This window comes from Babylonia areolata, chromosome 11, assembly GCF_041734735.1.
Source record: "Babylonia areolata isolate BAREFJ2019XMU chromosome 11, ASM4173473v1, whole genome shotgun sequence".
Classification (NCBI taxonomy): Eukaryota; Metazoa; Mollusca; class Gastropoda; order Neogastropoda; family Buccinidae; genus Babylonia; species Babylonia areolata.
In genome coordinates this window covers 32236178-32252044 of record NC_134886.1, presented here as the reverse complement: position 1 = coordinate 32252044, position 15867 = coordinate 32236178, and the positions used below count along the sequence as shown (strand labels likewise).

Sequence of the window (15867 nt, the reverse complement as noted above, 5' to 3'; positions counted from 1 at the left end):
ACAGAATGTTTATCATTGATGATAATGTAAATGTGTGTACCCTCAAGTCCAGAATGTTTATCAGTGACGACACTGTTACTGTGTGTGCCTTCAGACTGCCCTCAAGTGCAGTGTGTGGTGAAGTACATTGCCCAAGAGCCGGATGAACTGACACTGGAGGAATCTGACGTCATCAACGTCTTCAAAAAAATGGGGGACGGTGAGTTGCACATAATTCTTCCTCCTTTTCTTCTTCTGCGTTTGAGGGCTGCAGCTCCCAGTGATCTGGTCAGTGATGTTTTGCAGCAAGATACGGTGCATTGCTGAATTAGTCTACGTAATTCTTGGTTTTTTTCTGGCAAATATTGGGAGTATAGAAATCCATTGTAGGATGAATAAAGAGTGTTTATGATGAAATATGAAAAAACTTGGCAGTATGCAGAGCACAGGAGCAGGAGTCAAGATGGTTGCCGGAAAAAGAGGGCGCTAGTCAGGGATGTAAAGTGGAGGTAACCTATTATGGGAGGTTATTGGCCATAGCTACATCATACTACGGGATGTTATCGTCCGTAGCTACTTGCGTTTTTTCCGCATAGGCGGATAGTAGTTTGCACAGGACAGGAATCAGACCCCTGTCGGAGTTTGCACTAGTGGGTCACGGTAAGTATGTTATTTAAACGTAATTTTAGGAAGAAAACTTCCTTTTGTGGTTATGGTGCTTTGCAGCAACATATGTTGCATTCTTGAATCAGTCTACATAATTTTTGGTTTTTGTGGAAAATGTAGGGAGTATAAAAGGATGAATAAAGAGTGTTTGTGGTGATCACAGTTTTCTGAGCCATCAGCTTTTCTGTCATCATCAGTCTTTCTTCTGTTTTGTTTTTGTTCTTTTGGAGAGATGGCATGTAGCGTGTTTTGATTTTGTGTGTGTTATTTTTGCTGTTGACAAAATCACATGAAACATATTTGTTTTCTGCAAAGTGTGTTGTTTTTGCTGTTGACAAAATCACATGAAACATATTTGTTTTCTGCAAAGTGTGTTATTTTTGCTGTTGACAAAATCACATGGAACATATTTGTTTTCTGCAAAGTGTCTTATTTTTGCTGTTGACAAAATCACATGAAACATATTTGTTTTCTGCAAAGTGTCTTATTTTTGCTGTCGACAAAATCACATGAAACATATTTGTTTTCTGCAAAATTTGTTGTTTTTGCAGTCGACAAAATCACACGAAACATATTTGTTTTCTGCAAAGTGTGTTGTTTTTGCTGTCGACAAAATCACACGAAACATATTTGTTTTCTGCAAAGTGTGTTGTTTTTGCTGTCGACAAAATCACACGAAACATATTTGTTTTCTGCAAAGTGTGTTGTTTTTGCTGTTGACAAAATCACGTTAAACATATTTGTTTTCTGCAAAGTGTGTTTTTTTTTGCTGTCGACAAAATCACGTGAAACATATTTGTTTTCTGCAAAGTGTGTTGTTTTTGCTGTCGACAAAATCACATGAAACATATTTGTTTTCTTCAAAGTGTGTTTTTTTGCTGTTGACAAAATCACATGAAACATATTTGTTTTCTGCAAAGTGTGTTTTTTTTTGCTGTCGACAAAATCACGTGAAACATATTTGTTTTCTGCAAAATTTGTTGTTTTTGCTGTCGACAAAATCACATGGAACATATTTGTTTTCTGCAAAGTGTGTTGTTTTTGCTGTCGACAAAATCACACGAAACATATTTGTTTTCTGCAAAGTGTGATATTTTTGCTGTTGACAAAATCACGTTAAACATATTTGTTTTCTGCAAAGTGTGATATTTTTGCTGTCGACAAAATCACATGAAACATATTTGTTTTCTGCAAAGTGTGTTTTTGGAGACAGGGTATGGGAAGGGGAAGGCATTGGACAGATAATCAGAATCGTCTTTGTATGTTTAGTTCGAGTCTGTTTCATGCATTCTTCTGGTAAGATAATTGCAGAATATAAAAGAAAACAAAGTTGTGCTGGAAGGTATGAAACTGTTTGGGGATGTGTATAATTTGATACGGGTTTGCTGCAAAGTTGTCCAATGCTTTTTGAATGTGATAGATATAAGTTTGATATATATATATATAAGGGAGATTTTTATCTATAGATATACATTCATATAAGAGAAAAACAGGAGATGTGTGTGCATGCACACTCACATACTCTCTCACACACACACACACACACACACACACACACACACACACGCACGCACGCACATACACACACACACACACACACCCACACACTCACTCACACACACACACACACACACACACACACACACACACACACACACACACACACACGCACGCACATACACACACGCACACACACACACACACATGCACACACACACTCACACACACACACACACACACACACACACACACACACACACACACACACACACACACACACACACACACACACACACACACACACACACACACACACACACACACACACACACACACACACACACACTCACACACACACGCACACACACACACACACACACACACACACACACACACACACACACACGCACAAAGCAAACAATAAGCAACTGTGTCATTTCCAGGTTGGTACGAAGGGGAGCGCATCAGGGACGGGGAGAGAGGCTGGTTCCCTGCAGACCACACAGAGGAGATCAACAACTCCCACGTCCGAGCACGCAATCTGCGTCTTCGATATCGCCTGATGATTGCAAGCCAAGATTACACCGACATGAAATTCGGCAACTGAACTTCTGTCTTAGCATGTGGACGAGCTTGTTCTTCTGTCAGATAGAAGAAGATAGACTGTCCTTGACAAGGTTGCGATCCGTTCTCTGTTATAGAGCCTGCCATATATTTGTATGGATAATCTTCAGTAAAGATGTACAGGTATATTAACAGAGAACTCCAGGCGACCATTAACCATGTCTAACAGAAAACCAAGATGAATATTTACGTCATTGTTGATGGTTTTCAGACGTCTGCCTTGACATTTGAACCACAGAAGGGGTAGACCTATTACGGTACTTCTCATGCTGTCCATGCAATTGACTGAGTTCAGTTTTCTTAGTTTTGCATATCAGGTTAACTTTCATGCATAAAATTCACATTATCCATCATTGAATTCTTCCGGATGAAAATGTTGGGGTCATTTTGAGATCCATATAATCAGCTGGTGTGAATAACGCACGCCAAATCTTTGTATGTTTGAGAACCACCCCTGTCCTGACAGTGCAAAATGGCAAAGGAGAATCTTCACTAAGGAAAGCAATGCAGTCTGGCGGCAGAGATTTTTACCATTGTGAATAACAGATCAGTGGTTTGTGATGATTGCTGGAATGAATGTGAAAGAGAGAAATTTGACTTGTGTATTGCAAATAAATGTAATGACTGAAATTTCAGTTTATTTTTGAAAATTGTTGTTTTTGATTAATACCCACTATCCATGTTGGGAAAACGCAGACAAAAGAAATTCCATTTGATTTGCGTAAAAAGGCCTGATCTCTGTCTTTAGATCATGCTTTATTGATGTTTTCTATTGTCTTGATGCTATGTTTGATCAATTGAAAATTTCTGTTGACAGAATTTTTGTACATTTTCATTCTGTTCAACGAGAGAATGGTCTGTTCTTTTATGTCACAGTAATATGTGGTTTGTGACTCTTTGTGTGTGTGTGTGTTTATGTGTGTGTGTGTGTGTGCGCGCGCGTGTGTGTGTGTGTTTGCATGTGTGTGTTTGCGTGCGTGTTTGTGAATGTGTTTGTGTGATATGCCACAGAAATGATAGTTTTGTTCTGCTTTTAAACATTCAAACATGTCCAAACGTAGAAGTCTGTAAATATAGAGAAATGCAGCTAGCTTCCACACATTGTTTCCGTGCCTGCATTTATTGTGCTTTATCAGTTTCTTTTAAAATTATTTTTAAGCAAATGTGGTGTTGTGTGTATGGATCAGTCCACATGCTTTGACACCTCTTTGAAAGTGAAACAGAAACTGTGCGTCAGCTCCTTCTACTGTACAGTGTAGGGTCTTTGTGCAGAATCATTCAAGTCAGTGACTGCTAGTGTATGTGTTGTATCATTGTCGTTTTTAAGAAATATTGTTGAGGAAAAAAAAAATCTTGTGTGAATGAATTCAGATTCTGTATCTGTATCAATGTCATGCTGAAAACCAAATCTGTTTCTGCTGCTGATTGTTGTTTGATATGTTTGTGACATGCAGGCCATTGTTTGTGTATCTGATAATTTAGTTAAATTATTTACTTGCTTATTTATGTTTTTGTGTTCCTTTCTGTATTTTCATAGAAGAAACTGAGTGTTTTTTGTGTGTTTTTGTTGTTGTTGGTTTTATTATCATCATTATTATTGTATTTTATTCTATTTTATCTTTTTTTTAGAAATCTTAATTTGATTTAATTTAGATTTGTACTTAAACATGGCTTCAGTGAATGCTTTATATGTGAGTCCTTAGTCTGTGTACAGGAATGACGTCTTTTTTGTCATGCTGGCTATTTGAACTTCTTTGCTGCTCCCTGTTCTATTTTTGACATTTGTTTACCATTCTCTCTCTTATCTGTTGATCTTTGTCTTCCTTAGTGTCTGATCTCTGTTGGGCTGTGCGCTTTTTTTTTTGTTAGTTTGTTTTTTAAAATGATCTGTGTTTCTTTATTCTTATTGCCATTGTTTTTTTTTTATTATTTTAAATCTTTTTTGCTTTCCACTCTCCTATCTCGTTGACAGGTTTCATATGCTTTCAGTCTGACAAGGTTTTCCTTGCTTTCAGTGTTTGTTTTGATCTCTTGTCATATATGATTAACACAGTTTTTACGTTGATATACTTTTTTTTCTATTGCCCTCTCTCCCATCCTCAGCCATCATGACTTTGACTAGTGATATCTCTGTCATGGTTTTAACTCCTGTTTTGTCTTCTCTTTTTGTGTTTTCTTTTTTTCTTTTTCTTTTTTTTATCTATCTATTACAGCTCTAAAGAAATATTTAGTCAGTCTTCCAGTTGTCTGTCTGCTTCAACTGTACCTCTCTTTTTATATTCTTGATCTTATTTCTGATCTTGTTTTGTTGGAAGTTTAGTTTTGTCATGTTGGTTCATTTCCGGTTATGTCTCTGTGTGTGTGGTTTTTGTCTTCCTCTCTCTCTTTTTTTTTTTTTTTTTTTCCACTTTGTCATATCTTTTGTCTGTTGATGCCGCTATCAGTCTTGCTGCTTACCTACTGCATTTCAACACAACGAAGAATGGACTTTGACTGACTTGGCATTCCATTTATTTTTCTCTGAGAGACTTGCTGGTTTCATGGGACATTTGATCATGTATTATTGATTGTTTTTTTGATGGTGTGTGTGTGTGTGTGTGTCTGAGAGAGAGAGAGAGATAGAGAGAGAGAGAAAATTTGATGGGATGCTTTGAAACGGTCATCATTTTGCTGTACGAGTTTCATCTCTTTTGTCGGTTCCGCTTATCACTGACTTGGTCATTGCTCTGATGTTTTATGTATGTGTACTTGTGTGTGTGTGTGTGTGTGTGTGTGTGTGTGTGTGTTTGAATATTAATGTCTTGTTCTAGCTTGTCTGTGGCTTGTTCTGGCTATGTTTTCAAAGCCTACTCTTGGCCAATACATATTTTACTTGTTTTACAAATCTCCCTGACAGGATAAAGCCAGTTTATCCCAGTTTACTGTTAGACTTGCTGTTCCATTTACATGCAATGTTGGATTGATTCAAGCCCTGTGGGAATTTGAAGATGACCTATGGTGTCAACTATAGGGTCTGAATTTATAGAAAACTTTCATAAGCTGTTAACAAGGTTGTGTGAAACCGCTTGTGCCTAGTAACCTAATGCAGGTGCTAGACAGTGATCATGTTTATGCAATACAGCACTGCAACAACGTTGTTTTCACAGAACACTATCTCTTCTCGCTACTTCATTTCCTTGATTATAATGATTGTATATATGACAGTCAGTCACGTCTGACTGTGACCACCAGAGCAGCACAGGAGGCAACTGCTGTTCCGACTATTTAAATTTCATTATGGTGGGGAGTGTCTTGCCCAAATCCCCACTCTTTTGGCTAAATAGGGTTTCAGTACAGTTGGCGTTGGGATGGTCCCCAAAGGCCAACTAGCTTCCAAGGCTACGGCACTTAGAGCCATTGCAATCTTACCTCCTAGTTTGAGAGAGACAGTCCTTCAATGAAGACTAAGCTGTAAATGAATTATTAATGATTATCAAATTGTGAAGCATATCAGACCTGGAAAAAAAAGCATATTGATGGAAAAGATGTTTTAAAATATATGCTCTTACTGTTGCTATGTGGATAATTCTTGGATTACTAAATAGGACAAAAAAAGGGAACACATACATCAAAAGAAGGTAATGTGTTGAGTAAATACCAACAGCTAATCATGCTTTGAATGTGATTTCATAGAAAACGGCTTCAGAGGAAACAAAACCACATCTGCATTTTTTGTTGTTTTTTCTAAAAGAGATGAACTTCATTGTTATTGCGCAATTATAACCTTTTCCTTCTCCAAAGTATACCCCCTAGTTGAAAACCACAGACTTACCTCAGTGTACACTCTTGTGTACACTGCCTGCATTTTCTTTTAAACACACAGGCTGCACCCAGTTTTCTTGACTTGTCAGTGTTTGACATAATGTTTTTAATGTGACAGGTTTTGTTTAATGCAGCTGGAATTTGTCTTTAGTTGAGCAGTCCTGATATAGCCCTTTGCTGTATGTTGTTAAGCAACAATGTTATGTCTGCTGAACCTTGTTTTCATGCCATGACTGCAATCATGATAAGTTCCCTGTGTGGCATTTTTCATTCCCAGTAAAACAAAACAAAAAACAAAACAAAGAACAACAACAACAACAAAGAGGGATTGAGAGAGAATCATACAAAGATAGTGTAGCACTACTGATGTAACAGTTTTTCATTGGTTGAAAAATAAAGGGAGAAAAACTATTGAGAAGATAGGAGTGGAAGGAAGGGGAGGATGTTACAAACGTAACATCCGTCATTCTTTCTCTTTTTTCTGTTCTTTTTTTTTTTTTATAGGAGAGAAAATGAATAGAACAAACAAGAGTATGACTGAGTGTGAAATGAAAAAGAAAAGACAAAAAAAAAGGCCATGATTGAAAATACTCATCCAAAGAAATGTCCTCAATGACCAAGTGAGGACACATGTACCAGGTGCCTCCATAGTATTTAACTCATACGGCCCTGCACCCCAGCATCAAAATTCTCTTCATTAAAATAGTGTGCATGTTCCTTCATTTGCATAAACTGCATACAAAGGGAACTAACTATTACAGTATTTCTGGCTGTGTCCCCATGTGTCAATTTGGAGGAAAAAACCTTTTGATTTCAGTTTGTTTTCATCGATTTTCTCCATCAGTATGGCAGGGGAGACTTCCTGGGTTGTAAACTCCCTAGGGTTAAATGGGTTAACTGTGGAGTGGAAAACAGTCAGCTGATGAATTGCTCATAGATTGCTCTGAAAGTGTGTATATACTCACAGCTTTTGTTGTTCATTTTAGTCAAGACAGTACCTCAGAATCAGGAAGTAGTTTTGCAAAGGGACAGAGGGTGTGTGTGTCAGGGGAGTGGGTGGGGGGGGAAGGGGTGGGGTTGAGGGGTTGGGGGGGCGGTTGTTAAATAAAGCTATTTTGAATTACCAAAAAGAAAAATGGTTGACTGGAATAGCTCAGCTTGTTTGGCTTTTCTTCTGAAAGCAGATAATGTGTTTGGCTTTAGAGTTTGAAAATGTACAGATCCCAAATGGAAATGGGATGATATATGTCTGTAAACTTACAAACATGTTAGTAAAAGTAACGATGCTAAGGTACATTTGAAAAACACAGACACATGGAAACATGTGAATGGAAGCATCCCGTTGTATATCCCAATGTTTATTTTTGAATAGTGTGAATGGAAGCAACCCAGTGTTTTTCCAATATTTATAATTCAAAAGAGGCTTCCTTTGCGTTTGCTCAGCAACATAACTACTACCATGTTAACAGAAAGAACATTTACTCTGTGCTGTGCTCCGAATTATATTGTGGATGAATGTAGAATCCATCTTGATGGTCGCCCACAGGCTAACTTGAGTAAACTGAACAGCAAAGTTCAGAAATAAAACTCAGGGTCTGTTCACACTGTTCTGGCTGTGAAAATGTAAGTGGCGTTACAGGCTTGTGCACTGTTTCGACTGTGAAAATGCAAGTGACAGTTTCAAGTGTGTAGACATTGCGCCATAATGCACGAACTGTTGTCTGTAATCGTCATTGACTGTTTATGTTTAGCTTAAATCAAGATGTTGCTTGCTCGTGCTGTTAATATCTTGACGAATATTTGGATCAGTCAATCTGACATAGAAGCTTGGTCTTTTGAATTAAGCAGTATTAGATTTCTTGTTGATGATTCTTTTGCTTACTTGTTTAAACAGAAGTAATGTATGCCTCTGAATTATTTTTGGTGATATTTGTATGTGTCAGCAAATAAAACTTTCTTTTTTTCTTAATGCCATTGAAAATCGTCCAGTCCTTTAATGATTTATATACCCTCTCTCCTGATGACTTTGGTTAAAATTTGAAAAAAAGATTAACATACACTTGTATGCCTTTTGCACAAAAATACTTAAACAGTAATTTACAAGTCCTGTTTGGATTTGATCCCAAACATGTATGTATTTTATCAGTGATTACAGGATTAATTGACCATTTTTCTTTCGTCTTTGTGATTGTTCAAATTTCCTCCATAATTGCTCTCCCCTTTCCCACTGTCCCACCCACCCCTTCCCCATTGCTTCAGTCACCCCCTCCCCACATTTCTGTTGACAGTATGATTGAATATACAGAAAACTATGCAACCACAGATATATGAAGATTATGTATGCTGACCATGAACAGAACTGGTTACTCAACACAATAGTCAGAAACCATTTAACTGGAGAAAAATATGTGTTGGCCTTGTTTAAATATCGTGTTTGTTGAGTGGCCTAAGTGGTGTCATCTGTTTGTGTGTGAGCTTTGGATGTAAACACAGCATGCAATAGTTAGATTTATTATTTTCACTACAACTGGTAGTATTGCAACCATATGTAAGGCAGTTACTCAGTTTCTGAAAAATAATGATACTAGTTTCCTAAAGTGTATCTTAAATGTATATCTTTTTTGTGGCATTATGTTATTTAACTTAATGAAATTGAGAACGATGTGCTCAAATGTGAACTGTGCATGCGGGAGTGTGTATTGTGGAGTACATTATTTCCATGCACAATCATATACTTTGAATTTGTTTTTCTTTCTTGGCTTTAAATATTTTTTTGACTTAAATGTCATGAAGATTATTTTCACACTTGCAGCTTGTAAAAAAAAAAAGTGTCCCAATCTTGTGTATATAAGTTCCATAGTTTTTCATTATGTCTTTGTATGTTTGTGTTTGCATGCCAAGTGAGCAATATTTTGTGATTGCCATGATGGAGTGGTTTATGTATTTCACATTCCCTGCAGTTTCAAACAGTGGTGTACTGGTATGGATGGATAATGAGCAGCAGATTTGGTTGTTTCGAGGCTTCATTTTCTTCTTCTGCATTCATGGGCAGGAATTTTAGGGTTTGATTGTTTTTGCCCTGCCCCACCATTAAGGCAGCTATAGGTACTCTTTTTGTTTGGAATTGCTGTATATTTGTGTACTTTCATAATCCATTTAACATGGATCATGGGATCTCCAACCTGCGTTATTGATCTTCTGTGTATGTGAAAACAAGAAGAGGATGAAGATACTATTGAGTCTGAACATGTTATGTTGACCTGGTGAGATTGGAAAAAAATTATCTCCGCCCTTTACTGATTGGGTGCTGTTGACAGGATTAACATCAAGTTCCTTCGATCAGATTGAAATTTAAGTGTTCCAACCTCACAGCAAGGGGAAATTAGTCATCCACACTAAAACAAGTGAACAACCAAGATGCTGCCCATGACTGTAGAGGAAGAAATTTTTGCAGTAGCTGATAAACTTCAGGAAGAGTAAAAGACAGAATGCAAAAATACCTTGATTGAATCAAAGGAAGTCAATGTGCTAGAGGCTTTCACAGTCTCTAAATGATATTGGCAGTCCTATGTTAACAAACAAACAAAAAAGTTTACCTGTCATTCTGTTTTTTATCATACATATTTTTTATGTAAATAATTTCTAATTTCTTTTTCTATGTTCCTTTTCCTTCAGCTGATGTATCCCTGGTCCTTCACTTCTGTTACAAAAGAACAGCAAGTAGAACATTCTTTATTTGGTGTGTGCGTGTGTGTGTGTGTGAGAGAGAGAGAGAGAGAGATTGGTCACATTTTCTAATTTATACTTTTTTCAACAAATGCTGTTTCAGATTTTGTTTTTCTTTATAAATACATTTTTAGATGATTAAAAATGTACAAGAACGAATGAGTGTGTGTGTGTGCGCACATGCTTAAATGACAAATATTATTATGCATGATGTGTTTGTTTACACACCACTCATTCATAGTAATCATTTTCTTCTGGGGGCTTCTAAACAGTGTTATTAACAAGATGAGGTGTAAAAAATGTAGACATTTTTCATGTACAGTTGGGATTTTCAAAACTGGTCTTAGGATTTACTTAAAATCAGTTTCAACTTCTTTGTACACCCATTACTTTTTTAATGAAGTGCATATAGGATGTGTTTTTAAGGTCAGAACTTCTATGTTGACTGAAAATTTTCTTCTATTTTATATATGTTATTTGCCTACCACCACCTAGCATAGAAACTATATCATCCACTCACACCACTTGTTAATAACACCTGTTTGTATAATTGGTTATCCATATAATTTTTGTGTTTGTAATTGTGTGGTGTGATGTTAAATGTGTGATTTAAAGAGTCTGTGAGTGTTAAATGACTGACATTCCAGTAAGTATAGTTTGTCATATGTTGATGGTTTTGATTGATCATGATCAGATGGTTTTTGTTATTGTTTTCATTGATCAGTCTCCAGTTATTGACAGGAATTAATGTTATCAGTGGTGTCAAAATCTGGTGTCAAAATCTGTCTTTTTAGTTTATCTTCCCATTCCCCCTGTTACTGCAGACTGCCAAAGGTTTTTTTGTTCAGTTTCGTTTTGGAATGGCCTGATTTCTTTCTGTTTGCTTGATAACTTTTTCTCTTTTTTTTAAATTAAACATGAATTTGCTTGGAAGCATTCCAGATAAACAGTAGCTTCAATGCATGTGGTTATTACAGACATTGATAATCAAGACTTATTTAGTCATGAAATTTATCACCTGTCTAGATTGGAACAAAGTCTTTTGTTTTCAGCGGGGCATGAAAAATAAGAGATTTTGTTGTTAAAGAGAGAAAAAGAAAAGAAAAGAAAAGACATTCAAGTTTGCATCTTAGTCTCGTTCTTTACTGGCATGCTCAACTGAAATACTCTTCTCTGGTAAAATAGAATGGTACAGACCTTTGTTTAAACACGAAGAGAACCGTTGTACAGAGAAGTACAGTCAGAGTTGATTCAAGCTCTGTTGCTCAAAAAGCACCAGGTTGTACAGAGCAGTACAGTCAGAGTTGATTCAAGCTCTGTTGCTCAAAAAGCACCAGGTTGTACAGAGCAGTACAGTCAGAGTTGATTCAAGCTCTGTTGCTCAAAAAGCACCAGGTTGTACAGAGCAGTACAGTCAGAGTTGATTCAAGCTCTGTTGCTAAGAAAGCACCTGCAATATCTCTTAATGAGCCTTTTCATGATGAGCTTTTTTCTCCCCCAGTTGTTTAAATTTTGCTGTTTGAAACCATCATGAACTGATCACACACAGATATTTACAGAACAGAATACTTGATTTCCTTCAAAATAAGAGAAAAGAAGAGAAAAAGACATTCAAAAGATGCACAATAATCAGTCATTTTTCAACAACAACAAAAAAAAAACAGAAGAGGAGAAAGGCGATAATTTGCACAGTTGTCCACATCTATTAGTTGAAATAACTACAAGGAAGTTAGTATTGTGTTTAAAATACTACACAGCTTCAGCTGTACAGTATGTGTCTACAGTCTACTTGCTTGATGCTACTCAAACATGCTGGACTGTCTAAACTTCACATTGAAAACACCACCGAAGTGACTCAGCAGTTGTGCAGTGTCTTCTCAGGTGTGTGGCCTCATGATGAACTTACATTCATAGCTCACTGTGGACTATGACTACTGGATTGCAACAGAAGGAGCCTGTGTGTAGTTGTGTTTCAGGATGAGCAGAATACTAGATCAATGCCATTGCACCTGCTCAGAAAATGGGGCAGCAAAAAAGAAGTAGCAATTGTGCTCATGGAAAGCTCAGAATTACTTTGAAACTAAGCCCAGTTTTGTTAGATTTTCTACTGGTCTTCTTTCATACCTTTCTTTTCTATTTCCCTGTTAATCTTGTTCATTTGTAAGCAGTTTTGTTTGCAAGTTATGTAGTTTTTTGTTTTGTTTTTAACTGTGATGTTTTCTTGATAACTGTGGGATTGAAGGTCAAAATGGCTTTTGTTCTGATAGTTGTTGGAGGTGTTTGTTGTGTAAATGTTATGTTGTCAGTGATACAAACTGGTTTTGTTGGTGATTCTGTTCTTGTATTTAGATAACAAAGCATGTGATGGGAAATGGAATGGAACGTTGTGTTAATTTGTTGAGTATCTGTTGTGGTTTCAGTATGGTGTGTTATTTCAGTGTTTGTTGATTGGAAATGCAAGTGTGTGTTAAATTGTTTTGTTGACTATTGTGGTTTCAATGTGGTTTCAGTATTTGACATGTACAAGAATGCCATAGTCTTCATTTTATTTTTAATCAAACATCAAAATGTATAATTTCACATGTATGTTTGTGCTACTCATTTTTTGGTATATTTATCTGCACATGTTTCTTTGCTGTTTGATATTGTAGTAGATATGTAATCAGTAGAAACTAAGAAGCTATTGTCTCACAAAACTTAGCTTTAATAATATTAAGTTATTCTTTTCTAATGTAGTATGTTCTCAGAAAAAACAACAACAAATCTGTTCTATTTTTCTACAGCAGTTATTCTGGAAAATGACTTTTTCAGGTTAGACTTTAATAAATAAATATATATATATATATATATATATATATATATATATATATATATATATATATATATATATAAATAAAAGCTTGGGAAAGGAATAATTAAAATCTCTTCAGGCCTACACTTCCCCTTCCCCTCTCAAACAGACAAGCATGTTCACTTGCTTGTACACATGAACTTGCAACATGCAACAATATTTTACAATCATAACTATATCCAACAAGCTTACAGTTTGTCAGCCAGGGTCAAAATCATGTAGTTCTGTCTTGCCCTTGGATTGTAATTTCTCTCATTATAACTAAGCTTGCAGCATGTATCATCAGCAAATACAAATCTTCGTCTGAATTACAACTTGTACATCTATTTATTGTGTGATATGATTGAGAATGTTCTCATTTTCATTTATGCAGTTATAGCATGAAGATGCATTGTTCTGCATAATCATGCCTATTTCTGCTCATCATCCATTTGTTTTTATGTACAAAACCTGAACCATTATCTAACATTGAGATCTGTCTGGATTCTGCTTACTTGTATCCTTATATATACACAGCAAAATTACTTTTAATGCCTGTTAATTCTACCTGTACTATTTTCATATAATGTGCTGATCTGTGTGCCTCAGATTATTTTTATTCAATAAACAATGGTTTATCATTTCTGGGTCATTCAAACCTATTACATTGCCAGCTTTCAGTGACAGATAATGCAACTATTGTGGACGTCAGTTGTTTTGGAGTCTGCACAAGTTATTTATAGAGTACCACATGAAACACTTCATACTGAGTGAATAGGGAACTTAAATATATCTATGCACAGTCTTGAGAAAACAAAACAACAGTAGAAAAAAGGTATATGTAATATTTACAGATCGCACAGTTTTCCGGGTTTTTTTTGTTTTTTTTCTTTTCTTTTCTTTTTTGTCTTCGCTGTCACCGTCCAGTCACCGTCCTGCTATAAATGTATTTTTTGCAGATTTTTCTTATGTTATCAATAAGATTTTCTGTGCAGTGGTCCAGAATTTTATAGAGTGCTCAAATAGGTGAGGTTTTCCTTGCCTCTTGCCAATGGCATAAAACACTGTGCAATAGTACACTGTAGTGTCAAAAAGTGCCGCACATACCTGCATGTCAGAACCAGAGTGAATCAAACCATGTGGGGGGGACCTGAAGACAAGTCAATGCTGTGTTCGTTGTTTTCAGCTTTCACCTCTGTTGAGTTGTTTGTATAGGTTGTCTTACAACATTTTCCTGTCTCAAACAGTACGTAGTGCTTTAAAGACGTTCACCAGAGCTTAATCATTTGAAGTGGATACATAAGGATCATTTTATCTTCAATGAGGTGTGAAAAGGAATATCCATTAGCACAATTCACTTGTTAATGGTTTTTTTGTTTTTTTTTCAGTTAAACATCTTCAATAAGCTGAAATACTTAGAATACCAGTCTGTTGTGTTATAGATTTCAGCTTGGTAAGGCACTGTTAGTGAATGTACATTTGGGTTAGATTAGTCTGATTAGCTGATGACAAGCTTGAGACTGCCAGGGATAGTTATTAGAACAAGTCTCTTTTTTCTCTCTCTTTATTTTTGATTCATATCGCCAAAAGTATCAGTCATGGTGTGTTGAAGACCCTCTGTCCAGGGAAGAAGATTTTTAATGCATTGAAAAACTGCAGATGTGAGTCATTTCTGTGTAATTGTTTTCAATATAATCAGATTGTCAGTATTTTTGTGTTTGTAGATTTAAGATTAGTACTCGATGATATGATAGATGAATTGGGAAAGATGAATATTTTATGGTGAAATATTTTTTTCTTTTTCAAATAAATAATATCAGCACTGGATAGAAAGCTGTTCACAGACATTTCCAATTGAAATTCTTTGTCTACACAAATTCAGTAGGTTTACTACTCATGTCCAGTCTTTCGTCTCGGCTGCTGTACGCTGATTTTGTATGCAATATGAAATCAGTTGTCATTCATTGATGGGGAGATTCTTTCACCAGATGGAAATGCATATTGAAGGTGACAAACGGAAATCTCATTTTAAAGTAAGAATGAGTAGAACAGTTTCTGTTGGTCACTGTCGATATTTGAAAGATTTTCTCTTCATTCTTTGCTGCATTGTATGTGGCACCTTTGTACACATGAATGTATATCCATTATGAAATACATATGAATATGCACAACGCCTTCATGTTTGTGTGTGTGTGTGTGTGTGTGTGTGTGTGTGTGTGTGTTGTTCATGAATTTGATCCCTTTGAAATAAAGATAAAACACAACTTATAAGAAATGTAGTTTGAAAGCTTTTCATCACTATACTAAGATAGTACCAAAAAAAAGAAGAAAAAAAGACAAAAGTGTTAACTTGTTAAAGTTGTTTGTGATGGGTCTTTCGTATATGAATGCATGTGTGTGTGTGTGTGTGTGTGGGGGGGGGTGGGGGTGGCAGTTTATTCTGTATGTGTGTTTGGGCGAACAGAGAGGGGCATTGACATGGTTGCTTATAGTCCAGATGACCTCAAGAACCATAACAGAACTGCTCAATGAAATAAAAACAAATATATGTCACATAAACAAAAGGCAAAACCACACAGTTTATGACATGTTAACTAGGCTGTACTCAGGACATCACCCCATCCACTGAATTTATCATCTCCAGATGACAAAAAATCACACCAAAAACAAAAAAACAACAACAAGCAACAAAAAAAACAACAACAACAACACACACACACACACACAACCAAAAAACAACA

At 36.2% G+C, this 15867-nt stretch overlaps 1 protein-coding gene across 4 annotated transcripts in view; it reads left to right on the top strand.

Annotated features, from left to right (window-relative positions):
* LOC143287661 (uncharacterized) overlaps positions 1-15297 on the top strand; it is a 107895-nt gene extending 92598 nt beyond the window's left edge. For all 4 annotated transcript variants that reach the window (XM_076595821.1, XM_076595822.1, XM_076595818.1 and 1 more), the window contains 2 exons: positions 95-199; positions 2589-15297. In XM_076595821.1, coding sequence (XP_076451936.1) covers positions 95-199; positions 2589-2752 — 269 coding nt within the window. In that variant the 3' untranslated portion in view covers positions 2753-15297. The remainder of the gene's footprint in view (positions 1-94; positions 200-2588) is intronic.
* The last annotated feature ends 570 nt before the right edge of the window (positions 15298-15867 follow it).